Source organism: Ambystoma mexicanum, chromosome 4q (genome assembly GCF_040938575.1).
Source record: "Ambystoma mexicanum isolate Mex_15411 chromosome 4q, UKY_AmexF1_1, whole genome shotgun sequence".
Taxonomy (NCBI): domain Eukaryota; kingdom Metazoa; phylum Chordata; class Amphibia; order Caudata; family Ambystomatidae; genus Ambystoma; species Ambystoma mexicanum.
The window spans coordinates 448,143,290-448,156,907 of NC_090928.1; the positions used below are offsets into that span (position 1 = coordinate 448,143,290).

At 44.3% G+C, this 13,618-nt stretch overlaps 1 protein-coding gene across 2 annotated transcripts in view; it reads right to left on the bottom strand.

Moving 5' to 3' along the window:
• Window positions 1-13,618, bottom strand: part of PEX13 (peroxisomal biogenesis factor 13) — a 531,904-nt gene that overhangs the window by 216,156 nt on the left and 302,130 nt on the right. Inside the window, exon 4 of one of the 2 annotated variants that reach the window (XM_069608021.1) lies at window positions 4,877-6,101. The exons of the other annotated variant lie outside the window; for it this stretch is intronic. Within the exon in view, the coding sequence (XP_069464122.1) occupies window positions 5,803-6,101 (299 nt within the window). The 3' untranslated portion in view covers window positions 4,877-5,802. Of the gene's footprint in view, window positions 1-4,876; window positions 6,102-13,618 lie in introns of those variants that run through there. 2 annotated transcript variants of the gene reach the window in all.

The following is a 13,618-nucleotide window of genomic DNA, read 5'->3' on the forward strand; positions in this document are numbered from 1 at the left end:
AGAAATGTTGGTAACCTTAGCCTCTGTACGAAGGACCTCGGACCCAGGTCTGGTAACAGCCTTACAAGCGTGGGCCTCGAACATTCGTTCGGTAACACCAAGCCCAACCAAGGCCTCGGGGCGCACCCCAGTTTTATTTTTGAGGGAAGCCGATAAAGAGGCCTCAGAGCACGCTCCGGTACCCCACGACACAGTAGAACTGGGTCTGCAAGCCGCCCCCACAGGAGGGGCCTCGGAGCGTACTCCGGTATCCACAGGCCCCTTACGGAGACCCTTGGAGAAAACTCTGGTACCATTTTTAGGCCCAGAAGGCACCTCAGGGCAATCCCCGGTGACAGAGCGACTAACGCTCCTCCCGGCTCAGGAAGAGCCCGGAAAGGGATCTCCCGGCTGGGGTGCTCTAAAAAGTAAAGAACTTAACAGGCGTTTCTTCTTTTTGTTGATAAAAGCTTGAAAATGCAAGGGAGGAGCACGTCGAAACACCTCCTCCCAGCACTCCAACCGACGGTGAAGTGCCCGGACCGAAAGGGAATCACAGTAAAAACAGGAGTCCCAATGGTGGTCCGGACCCAGACACTCAAGACAAAGAGGATGGGGGTTCGCCCTCGCGAAGCGTCAGTGACATGATGAACAATCTGGAAAGTCTAGTTTGAACGACATAGACAGACTAGTACATGATCGCTAGCGAGAGCCAGAGAGGAAAAAAGGGAAGAAAATCTTCCGCGGATGCAAAAGCGTCCAGTCCCGAACGAGCGGAGAAAAGGACTGATGGGCGATGCGGAGCCGAGTTGGGCGGGGTGGCGGCCGCGTGCCGGGCCCCGTGCAAGAAAGAGGAAGGACAAATTTTTGCAACATTTTTGGATGCTTTTTACAAAGTGCTCCGGTCCTGTCCCACAGGACGGAGAGATGTCCCATAAGTATGGAGGAAAGGGGACGGGACGTAGGAGTAATGCGTATACCCTTTCGCAACCTAAAAATCTACAAAGCCAACAACTACACTCTAGGGACTACCCTTTACAGAAAACCTATGTCCAAGAACACTCTTCTGGAATAAAACAGCTTTCACCCCGCAGGGACAATTTTTAAGATTGAGACGTAACTGTACAACAATAGACTACAACATAAAAAAAATAGACCTGTCTACGTGCCTATCCGGGGTACATCATACGAAGAGCTAAAAAAAAGAGCTAAACATACAGACAGAGACTCCTGCCTCTCGCCAACAGTCAGAGTAAAACCTAAAGACAAAATCACCCATCAGTAACGCACTCAGAAAAGTAGCACTTTGACATTGGAACACTGTCCACAGAATCTTTCAATCTAGAAAAAACACTTTTTGCATTTAAACGCAGCAGAAACTTAAAAGACTGTCTAGTCCATACTTACGAAGAACATAGCCAACCTCCCAATCCTCAACAAAGCCTGTGGCACCTTCACCCTGTCAAAGGACACAACAGATGTGGCACTTGATCAGTATGTTGCCTCACAAACAACATATAACAAATAGATCTAAATGGAAAAAATTGGTCTTTTAACACGTTTACCAACTGTAATACTAAGTGGTCTGTATATGCCGTCAAGTGCCCCTGTAACCTGCTTTACGTAGGTAAATGCAAACGCGCAAACAAACAGTGTATATGTGAGCACAGATCTTGCATCAAAAACCTGACAGAAGAAAATCCGATGGTGGCACATTTTAAGGCTAAAAAAACAGTCACAATGATTTGTTCTGGTTCATCCTACAAACAGCAAGAAATCCTTTCAGCAGCGTTAACAGTGACTTAGCACTACACAAACTTGAACAACAATGGATTTATCACCTGGACTTGGTGAAAAAAGGCCTCAACGTTTCCATTGAATGGAACTTGTTTTTCAACTAATATATATTTTTTCACATATTTGTTCACTACTCAAACAGGTGGAAATTACGCTCTACCTCCAATCAAACCTAACATTCTGCCAGCCACCAGAACCCATGATAGATGTTCCTTATCCACATGCTCTGTGCCACGTTCATGTCAGTCATTCTAACGCATACTATGACCTTCTGCACCATTATCAATTATTGGCATATCAAGTTTCTTCTTTTTCTCTGTGGCAACCATGCTACAACAGTGTTTGTATCTGCCTGTTTTGTATTGAATCACCAAACGTTGGGTCCAACACTGGACGTGACCCCATCTTGAAATGTGATTTTAACTGTACTGTGTATACAATACGTTTGTCTAGACAATAATGTGTTTTTTCTATTTTTTTTCTAGACAATATTAATATTACTGGTAGACCTGTGCTTCTCTCCTTGATGTATTTTCGTATTTTCAAATTCACAATGTATATGCAAAAATATTTTGATACAGTATCATAGATTTTGCAATTCTGCTGTATTGCCTGGTTATTAGAAACCATTGCTATTCAACCACTTTTTTTGTTTTTTATGAAAATACCTGTGTTATACACATCACTAGAAGCTTACATGGTGCTGGCTTGAGCCCACTATCCTTTCCACACCCATCCAACCCCAATAATCCCCTCTCCTCCTCCCCCTGCCTCTCTGATCTTGATTAGGGTTGGTTTTAACCTTCCCACACCGTGACATGGGCATCCTTTTCCCAGCACTCGTGTTTGCGCTGCAGACAGCTCAATAAAGCTGTCCTTCAGTGTTCAAAGTTTCTTTCCTTCTACGCATGAGCGAAGGAGAAACGCGCGTCTCTAGAGAAGCAACAGTTCTACTGCCGAGGTAAGATCTCGTCCCCCGCGCTGATCTTTACTAGCTGCACTAATGCTTTTTTGCCACTCGGCGTCCATTCACTGGTCCCCTAGCAACTCGACGCATTGAGCCGCATTCTTTTTCCATACTAACTTTGGGATTGTAGCACTGTTTGGCAGCCCCTCTCCCACTGTACTCCTTGCCAGCACCTTGAGATTTTGACTGGCACCCATACTAATGGAACGGTTAGCTCTGCCTTTTCTAAGTCTCTCGCCTGGGCTCCAACCCCATAAGTGCCTCCCTTACTTACAGTTCCACTACTCTTAAATGCGCCATTTTCCTTGATTCATTTCTAGGTTTCATGCAGAGCTCTGTCCTATTGAACCCTTGTGACAAATTGGCTCCACAACCACGATAGCCAGCGGGGCATCCGGATTGCCAACCCAGCTAGTTAATATTCTGAACAGCCAGGTAAGCTCTAATCCATTTATACTGTTTTGCAACTAAGCGCAGCCCCCATGGTTTGGCCAATTCTAAGTTTTCTTTCACCAGATACTAGCCTTTGCTGTATCCAATACAATTTCCAGAGCCTCTACGTGAGACAGCAATTCCTACTCGGTTGTTTCAAGACACCACCTTAATCCTTTGTTGGTAGGCCCCAAATCTTTTGGAACAATCACATTTTAACATCATTTTTTTCATACCACAGGTAAACCAAGCCTCTTCACCAACTGTCCGCCTGCACATTACTCTGCAAGTCCTGACGACAGTTCGCTACCCAAAGAACCTTGTCCCAGCATCGCTGTACCTGTGGTTCCTATTTCGTTAACCGAACCAGAAACACCAAATATAAAGTGTCGACAAAAATTGCATGCAGCTATTGATAAACCAGCACAAGAATTTTACACTTAACTGTTACTAACCCACCATTTGTCTTGGTTTTCCCTCACTTTCTTTAAACATTTGTGTTACCTAGGCCTCTTGCCTATTTTGTATTTGTTAACACTTTTATTAAATTTTGTTTTATGGCATTGCCTCAGCTATCCTAACTGTAGCAAAGGTGCACCGCCTGTGCGTCTATGAAAGGGGTAGCCGTTGACTCCATTCTTTCTCTTGATAGACTTCGAGTGGTGGCATTGGCGACTCAAGTTCTTTCAGGATGGCGAAGAGTTCCTTCATTCCTGATTTGGCGTTGGTTATTCTGTCATTGTATGTAGAGCTTTTTGTTTGGAGGTCTGCCTGTTCATTTTTGCACGCCTCAGCAAATTTTTCTTTGTTGAATACATTTGGTAATTGTTTCCAAATAGCCTCAGCAGTTCTCTTGGAACTCTGCAAGGTTTTTAGGTTCGGAGTGTACCAAGAGTGGAGGTGGGCTACTGTTTTAGCTTTGCGCATAGATAAAGGAGCTGCCTGGTCAATGGCTGCAAGGACGGTTTGGTTGTATAAATCAACCATAATGGAGGGGTCCTTAGTCCCTACGTCTTGGTATGCCGTGATAGGGTGTAGCAAGGTACAATATTGTTAGCAGTTAAATTTTGTTTGTTTCTAGATAGGGCAGCTGGTGCTAGAGGTATGCGAGTGTGGGTCCTAGAGTACTTGGTGCTAATGTGGTGGTCTGACCACAGGCAGTGGGAGTTGCAGGTTATGTCTGTGTTACAGTTAAGGTCAGTCAGTCAATCAAGAATGCAACCTTTGATGTGTGTGTGATTCTTGATGCAGCGAGTGTAAACCAATGCTGATATGGTATTGGCAATGGTTAGGGTGTTGCTGTCCTTGGAATCATTAAATTCTAGGTTAAGGTCGCCCAAAAGTAAGATTTGAGAGCTGAGTTTGGTGTTTGTCGAGAGGCATTGCGCTACATCATCTTCAAATGACGATATCGGGCCAGGCATTCTGTAGATAAGATGAATGTTCAGCGTCTCCGTGGGCGATAACGTCATTTTGATAGAGAGCAATTCGCCAGATTGGAAAGAGATTAGGAATCTCTCTGATGTTAACCGTGTTCTTGGCAATAATGGCAATGGATGGTGTACAAAAACACCAAGCACTCGAGGAAAGATTTTGCATCCACCAACTAAAAATGACTGACACTCCACAAACATGCATGGTCTACCGTGAACATGGGTGAGTTAAGAACAACGGCAGCAGGAAACTTAAGGGCAACAACAATGTAAGAAAGCACATTTAATTTACAGTTTGAAGAACACACTCAAAGGAAATAAGTGTATACAGCTCACAAGCAAAGGACAGTTGACGTGGGATTTGAAATAAACGTTTCAAATGGAAATAGCAAAAGAGCTCCCTCCAATTGTACCAACTACGAACAACTTTAGACTAGAAGGAAACACTCGTAAAGAAAATAAACGTGGATTGTAGTTAATAGATTTACAATTAAGCTGCCTCCACATGCCCATCAAATCTTTCGCGATTACTATTTTCAGCTGAGTATAAAAAGATAAAGCGTGAAAAGGACACCTGCGACTCGCAAAAGGTAAGACGACATGGGAAAAAGTTAATCAGTGGCATGACATGACTAAGAGTTGGTGGCCTGTCCAGGAGGCCAGAGGAGGAAAACAGTCACAAATACATAAACCTTCATAGATTTTACATTTTCCATTGTGAACTAGCCTTGAACTAAAAGAACATAGCAGTTAATAAAGGCATTTGCTGTTAAATTAACGTATTTGGACAAAAATAAACTATCCTGACTTTGCTGCTGGCAACAACAGATAATAAATCTGCCCTATTAGACAGGTACATTTGAGACGGTCCTAGGTGGAAACTTATTTGTTTGCTTACTTCCACATGCTTGCAAAATCACGCTGGCATGGTCACCATAAATGTCATCTTAATTAGAATCTTAAAACCCACCCTTTTGATGCATCACAGCGTTAGGGTAATGCACTGTATTCATGCATTAAAAATCTATCAGACTTACCATTACCTGAGCCTTGTTACCATTCTAATATGGAGCTAGTTTGATTATTGTTTTCACTGATTTACAATACCATTGTTGACAAAGAAACCGCTCGAGAAAGTCTCCTCCCCTTAGAGCTTATATTATAGTAGGATTTTACTGTCCAAGCAAGTCCTGATCAAAGGTCAATTCTGTCTCCACCTAGGACCTGGGAGTCCCGGCTGGCTGGCAATTTAGCAGTCTCTACAAAGACAGTCTCAAACGCAGCCTCTTGCTCTTCTAGAGTTGCGGGAGCAGTTGCGCCCAGAGCTGGTACCCTGCTGGTTAAATTCGACTGCTTCTCTGCAACGCTTTCCAGGGCTGCCATTTTTGTGCCTCTTCTTTTGCCCAGTATTTTAACATAATTTGCGGGAACCAGTCCTGTCGCTTGGCCATCACGGCTTGCCAGAAGCCAGCCACGTATTTTCGGTTGTTGCTCTAAGAAAAACACAAAAACACCACGTATTAGTAACACAGCCATTTTAGACAACGAAAAACAAGTACTACAAAGCTTGTGTGTTAGTAGTTGAGACAACCCACTCGTTTGAATATGCAAAGTTCAACTAGAAGTCTGTTTATGAATGCCCAACATATTAATATCTTGCGGTAAATCCACTGCATGTCTAACCACGTATATGGGCAGATAAAACTACTGCCAATGTGTTCTAGATTTCACAATAAAGCCCAATGAAAAGAGTAAATTAGTAAGGCAAGCAATGACAACTTACTTTTTTCTTGCTGGTTATGATATTCCGTTTTATTAGGCAGTCTTTCGCAAACAAGGTGCCGCCTTAGATCTAGAACCATAATGCAAAGATTCTGTGCGACAGCTCGTTGGGTGAGAGGACAGGTTGGTAAGTGTAAGGAAGAGCCAGCTCTTAAATGCAAGTAGATGGGTAAGGTTCCAAGGCAATAGGCATATTACAAAAAAAGTCTACATTGCAAGGAATCCTTGAATTGAGTCTAGCCACAAAAGGTTGGAATTCACCCTGTATGCATTTTATGAGGCAGGATGACAAGTAAAGAGGAATAGACCATGTCTGCCCAATGAGAAAAGGAGGTGGCTGTGAGCAGGGCAAACATTTTTACCTCGACATAAAACTATACTTCTAATAAAGCAATAATCATCAGTTTGGTGGTCTTCACTGGTCGGTAGCAGCCTGCGTCCCAAGTTCTAGGCCCTCGCAAGGGCATTTAACACTGAGCCCTGCGGGGAGTTACAAGGCCTGTTAAGCCCACCGAATGGGTGATTATTGCTATTAGACCCCCACCGACCCCCGAGGCAAACCCTGCAGTTGGCAGTAGCAACTAAAAACAAAACAAAAAAATAAACAAAATGCCAAACTGCTTCACTCGCTGCGGCCCGAGATGGTTGTCATGGAAATGGAAGGCTGTTCTCCCATTTCCATGGCTGAAGGAGGAAGCAGAGCAATGCAGGCCTGGCAGTGGCCGTATTAATGTAAGGGGAGGGGGTGGGCACTGTGAGGGGCTTGGGCTGGGGTGGGAGGCAGGAGAGCAGGGGGGGGGGGCAGGCACTCTGGTTGCTCGTACACCAGGCTAGGATCGTTGGATTCAGCTTGGGTTTGGAGCAACCCGAATGGCTGATTCACCCACTGAGGGTGCTAAAATCTACTAACAGATCACAGCAATGAAAAAGTGGTATTTTCAAATGGTACTTTCATACATCAAACATTGTTTATTTGCAGGTCTGGTTTCGCTAAAATGCCAGGTAGATCTTCTTTGAGTCATAATTAACTGGGTTACATGTGATTTCATTGAATGAAAAAAACGACTAATGAAATTGTAACGAAAAAACAATACCAAAATAACGATTTTCTTTTTTGTTGTTTTTGGGGGGTTCCCCCCCAATTAGTAATACTTTGCCTGCACCCCCAAAACCATTATTCCCACTCCCAACCAAATTTTTAGTTTGCCCCAAAATTATTTTGGTATTAGTTTTTCATTCGATATAATAACTGCATACCAATTAACTGGTGGTTACCCTGTGAGGAGAGCACATGTAGGGAGCACAGACAACAATGGATTAAAAAGAAAGACAACCCGAAGCAGCCCATTCTCAACTATGGAACTTAGCTATGATTGGATGGCCATAATCAAAACAGTGAGATGCTCTTGCCTACGCTGGGGAAGGGAGAACAAAGTAACTACACTACATTTACCCAAAGGCAGAGCTGCGGCCCGAATTCTCCCACAGGGCACCATAACACAGCATCCCTATTTTTTGGGAGGCTTTAGTTGAAGTAGCCTTGTCTGTGCCAATATTTAGGTTAGTTAATTTCCCTTAAGTGGATTTAGGACCAAAACCTATAGGTCAAACATGTCAGCAAAAGTTGAACTTTCATACAGGTATCAAGCGCCCTTTACCAACAAAGAACTTTGTCAAATTGGGCCTTACTGGGAGGCAAGAGACATCCAAGTATGTCTGTTAGAAGGTAGAATTTGTCTACCATGCTGCATCACTGGAGAGTCTGTTATAATTATAGAACGCTTACCATGCAACTTTGCGGTTTCATAGGGCACATTTGTATTTAATATTAAGGAGCCTCAATTTACAAACCCCAGAAAGGTGAAAGGCTGAGAATGCCATTCCAGAGTCTCTTGCACCATGTGGTAGTGCAGCCCCTCCAATCATGCTGCAGTCAGTATCATACACTAGAAACTTATTTTTAAAGCCCCTTGTAAGTCTGCACTTTAACTCTAAAGTGCTGACCAGAACACTAAAAGGAGCACCCATTGGTATCAAGTGTTATAGTTGCAATACACTGTTAGGGAGAATTCTCATTTATGGCTAATTTCCCTCATCTAGTGAGTCCCCCAACAGCTTTGCTGGATTTCTGGAGTTTATTTTTTTCACTTGGTAAAAGTGTGTGGGTGCGATTTCTCGCCGTCACCATAACCAGTACAATGAGGGACCCTGCAATAACTCAGACAGAAAAGAGCCAAGTAAACATTACTTTATTAATGCACAAGCATTCGCGAATGGGCTGCAAGTTCAAACGTCTCGCAAAGCAAGTCGTCAAAGTGCCGCCCTTTCCCCTGCACATCGTGGTCCTTTTATACCCATCTGTTTTACATTGTCATACATTGCTGCACATAGATTATGTCCACCACAAGGCGGTTCCTCCCAGTCATGACTTTGCATCAACGGTCAACAGTTCAACATCTGCTATTGTGGTTTTCTGTTATCTGTTATTCGCTCTCTCTCGTGCCCCTCTGTGTCCTTATCTCTGTGCACGAGGCTGTGCTTACTCATTCCTTCCCCACCCGTAATCTGCAGATAGTTTTAGCAGGCTCAGCATGCTTTGACATACAGTGACCAAACACAATTCTTCTGTTAAAAACAAGTTCTTGCCAGGTCAACAGGTCTTAAATGCCGCTGTATAAAGAGAAGGCCTCTTCTTTTAACAAAGGGTACATTCTTTTAACACATATGGTGATTAGTACAAACTCCAAGTGTGAGCACAACATTACATATGTATGCGTACCTTCAATCCACCCTTTGCTCACACTTGAGCATCAATCTAAACAGTCCTAGCATAAGCAGATGGCAGGAAAGCAACATCATCACATACTGTATGTACCATAATCTTCTCCAGGCCTCCCATGTCAAAAAATTCCTGTTGTACATGGCTTTCATCCATTGGATTTAGGCGCGTTATGCTGGAAGAACACATGGAAACACAGCACGACACACATACCGGGAAGCATTGGATGCAGAGACAAATTCCTACAACTATTGCCGCTAGAACCAGTATGGGCGTAAGGAGTTGCCATCCAATTTCTTTCAGGAGCTTCATCCACCAGCTATCTCCTGACCCTTCCTCCTGGTGGATGCTATCCGCCACTTTATGCAGTTTGTTTACTCCATCCAGGATTCCTGTACTCCCTTCTGGTATGTAAACACAGCATTGGGATCCCACCAAAAAACAGACTCCGCCCCTTTCTGCAGTGAGTATGTCTAAGACATACCTATTTTGGAGAGCCACTAGCCGAATTGCTTTCATTTCATAAGTGATGTTTTCCATTAGGTCTGCAGATTCTTCGATTACGAACTCAAGGGCCCTGCTTGGCTTTTGGATTTCTTGACTGTTCATAAAGATGCCCGCTGGAGGAACCAGGACCCCCATCAGATCTATAAACGTTTCCCATCCTGTAGGTCGATACGTAGGAATTTTTGGGTTTACTGCTCGTTTATTTCTGCTGTGTATCTCTTTATGCAGAGTAGACGGGGCATATACCATCACAGCCGGCATTATTCTGGCTATGTAACATACCCCAACAAAATCTTTGGCTAACCACAAATAAGCCCTCTTGTTACAGACGTAGGCATGTCCTTCAATCTGTAACAATCCCTTCGTGTAGTTATTTAGATTCACCATTTGACTGCACCCCGAGATCATTCTTTGATTACCTCTTGCGCTCCTCTTAAAACATATATTCTTTGGCCTAAACTCTTGTGTGATGGTGATAGGGGGAGGAGGTTCTCTTACTATCTGTACCATAGCAGGTGCAAGCCCGATTCCCTCAGTTTTGATTTTATAGCGTATCTTTGCCATTAGAAGGGTTTTGTTCTCTCTAACATAACAAGCGGTATTCGGTATCATGTATTGCTGTGCTGACACTATTCTCATGTAAATTAATGTACACCCGGCATCCTCAGTAACTGGCGATGCGTACACTGGGATGCCTTCACTGCTATGTCGGGGCATGTGGGTGCAGATCCAGCAATCAGTTTTATTCACTACCCCATATGTTGTGTTTATTATCTTCACGTATTCATTTTTAGCATAGTCTTCCGGGTCGTGTTGGTCAGAGGCATCTCGATTCCTGCTCTTGACCCAATCTGTTCTCCCTGTTTCATTTGACTCGGGCAACAGGTTCTTTAATTCATATCTAGATGGATGTTCCAGATACCAGAATAATATGGCAAATGCTATTAGTACTACTATCGTGCATACATAAAACAAAATGTTGCCTCTTGTGGTACAAACTGGTATTTTCCTCTTACCTTCTGTGTTTGAGGAGCATACACTTATCCGTTCAGGGACTAAACCAGCATACACAGGTGTAGACATAGTTCAGTATATGGCTCAGTATACAGCGTATATCAGTTGCAACCTAGCGATATAGCAATATCCCCTATTTAAAGCACCAGTGTCCTTATTACTCTAATAGTGGTAAGTCTCACTGAAAACCTTCATCCGATCTGTCCCACGTCTCGTAGTGCCTGTCCCAGGAGGGGAACGCCGGAGGCCCTTCAGGCTACAAGCCCGTTGTCTTCAGTAAGGCACAATTCTGCTAAAACCAACAAGAGAGTCCAAATGTTCATCTCCCTAATGATCAAAGTTCAAAACAGTGTCCTTACACGTTGCTTGGCACATACACGTCACGGGATCGGAGACGATGGGCACACCTACTAATGGCGTCTGGCAGTACTGTTGCAACCTGGGGTTGGTTGGTTCCCTTTTCCGGAGGAATCAGTAATGGAAGCGTCTTCTTGACGTGATTCACGTGGTACTAGTGCGGTTTGCCATCAACTTTTACCGCAGTTTGTGTTGCGAGGAGCACCTGAAACGGGCCCCTCCATCTGGGTTGCAGTCCGCTGGTGCGATCGAAGGCTTTTATAACAACCCAGTCACCGGGCTGCACGTCGTGACCTTCTCCTATCAGAGGAGATGGAGCTACTGCGTTTACCTGTGCATTAATAGAAATCAGTCTATTAGTTAACCCAATACAATACTGTTGAAATGCAGGCCATGCTTGCTCAGACAATCTCTTAGGTGATATGGGGGTCCCAATACTTGGTGGGCGCCCCATAACAATTTCGAAAGGAGATAAACCATGTGTACGCTTAGGCATAGTACGCATACTCAATGCAATAGACAATGCATCCGGCCATTTCAGTCCCGTTTCAGCACAAGCCTTTGCCAGTTTGTTCTTCAGTACCTTATTTGTGCCCTCTATAATCCCATCTGATTGAGGATGAAAAACTGCGTGGAAGCGTTGATCAATACCAAGGGCCTTGCAAACTTTGCGTACTACTTCACCAGTAAAATGAGTCCCATTGTCAGACCATAGATATCTGGGGACCGTATACAAGGGCACCCAGTGTTTCAATATGCATTGTGCTGTGGAGGTGGCACTATTGTCCCGCAGGGGATATGCTTCCACCCATCCCGAGAACCCACATCTCATCACCAAACAGTAGGAATGTTTATTTACAGGCTCCAGCTGTATAAAGTCCATATACACCACCTCAAAAGGGCAGGTGGGTAACTTACTGTGGCCCGCCGGGGCTGGTACACCTTTCCCCACATTGTATAGAACACATATTTCACATTGTTTTGCCCATTGACGACAATACATTCCCAATCTTTTGTTGTACCACACAGCACTCAAAACTTCTTCCATAGTCCTTGCGTTAACGTGAGTTGGACCATGAGCCACACTCACTATCACAGGTAAGTATGCATCAGGTAGCACCCAAGTATTCGTATTGGTATGTGCCCACAGCCCATCTACCGTCTCCTCGTATTGATCATCCTTGTGCCAAGATCGTCTTTCTTCAATGGTTGCATCTGCTTGGATTTCCTTTATGCGCTCCTTCGTCCCTTCCATAGTCACATCCCTCCCCACTATGAGTTGTCGGGCCTCCCACCGTGTATCCCTTGTGGCAGCTAGTTTAGCCATCTGGTCGGCTAAGGAGTTTCCTTGCGTGACATAATCTAGAGTCCTTTTATGCGCTGGGCATTTCACTATGGCCACCATCTTGGGCAACGTAAGGGCTTGTAATAATTCAGCAATCAATTGGGCATGTTTAATAGTATCACCTTGGGAGGTTAAAAACCCACGCTCTCCCCAGAGTTTACCAAAACTGAAAACCACCCCGTGCGCGTAGGCTGAATCAGTATAAATTGTCACTTTCATACCGCTGCTTAACACTAATGCTCTTGTTAGCGCAATCAATTCTGCTGCCTGGGCCGATTTTTCACACACTTTCCCACTCTCAATCAACCGTTCCCCTGTAGTTACTGCATACCCTGCTGTTGTCTCCCCATTTGGCAGTTTGAAACAGGAACCATCACAGAATAATATACCCTCATTATCAACCAGCGGGGTGTCTTGCAGGTCTGCTCTACCCTTAGTGTGTTCTTCCATTTGGATCACACAATCATGCCTAATGTCATCAGGTGAGGTGGGCAAAGGAAGCAGTGTCGCTGGATTCAAAGTGTTACACCGTTCAATTTTTACATTACTGGCAAACAGGATCATCTCATACTGTGGGAGTCTAGCTGTAGTCAAATGCTGTGTATGCACTCTATTCAGAAGAACATCTACCGTATGTGGAACCTTTACTGTTACTTCACTCCCTAGGATGATACCTGCACTTTGTTTTAGGGCTGTCGCTGCTGCAGCTACTGCTCTCATGCATGGGGGTAGGCCTCGAGCTACTGAGTCCAGAGTGCTAGAAAAATATGCACATGGTCTCTGTTTACCCCCTTGTTCCTGTGTCAAGACTGACACAGCGCAACCTTCCTGTTCATCAACAAAAAGGCAAAATCTCTTAGTATAATCAGGTGTGCCTAAGGCCGGTGCGTGGCATAGAACATCTTTCATAGCTGTCAGGGCTTTTTCCATCTCAGGTGTTCATTCTAATGGGCCGTTTTCTTGTACTTCTTTTAAGGCTTTTAGCATGGGCTGGATCAATACAGAGAATTCAGGAATCCAGTGCCTACAGTAGGATAAAACACCAATTATCCTTCGGAGACCTTTTGCCGTGTCGGGGCCTTTTATGGACTGTATCAAAGCAATGCGATCAGTAGACAGAGTTCGCCCCTCTTCGGACAACTCAAAGCCTAAATAATGGACCTTTTGTTTTACATACTGCATTTTGGCTAGGGCTACCTTGTGCTTATTCTCTGCTAAGTGCATTA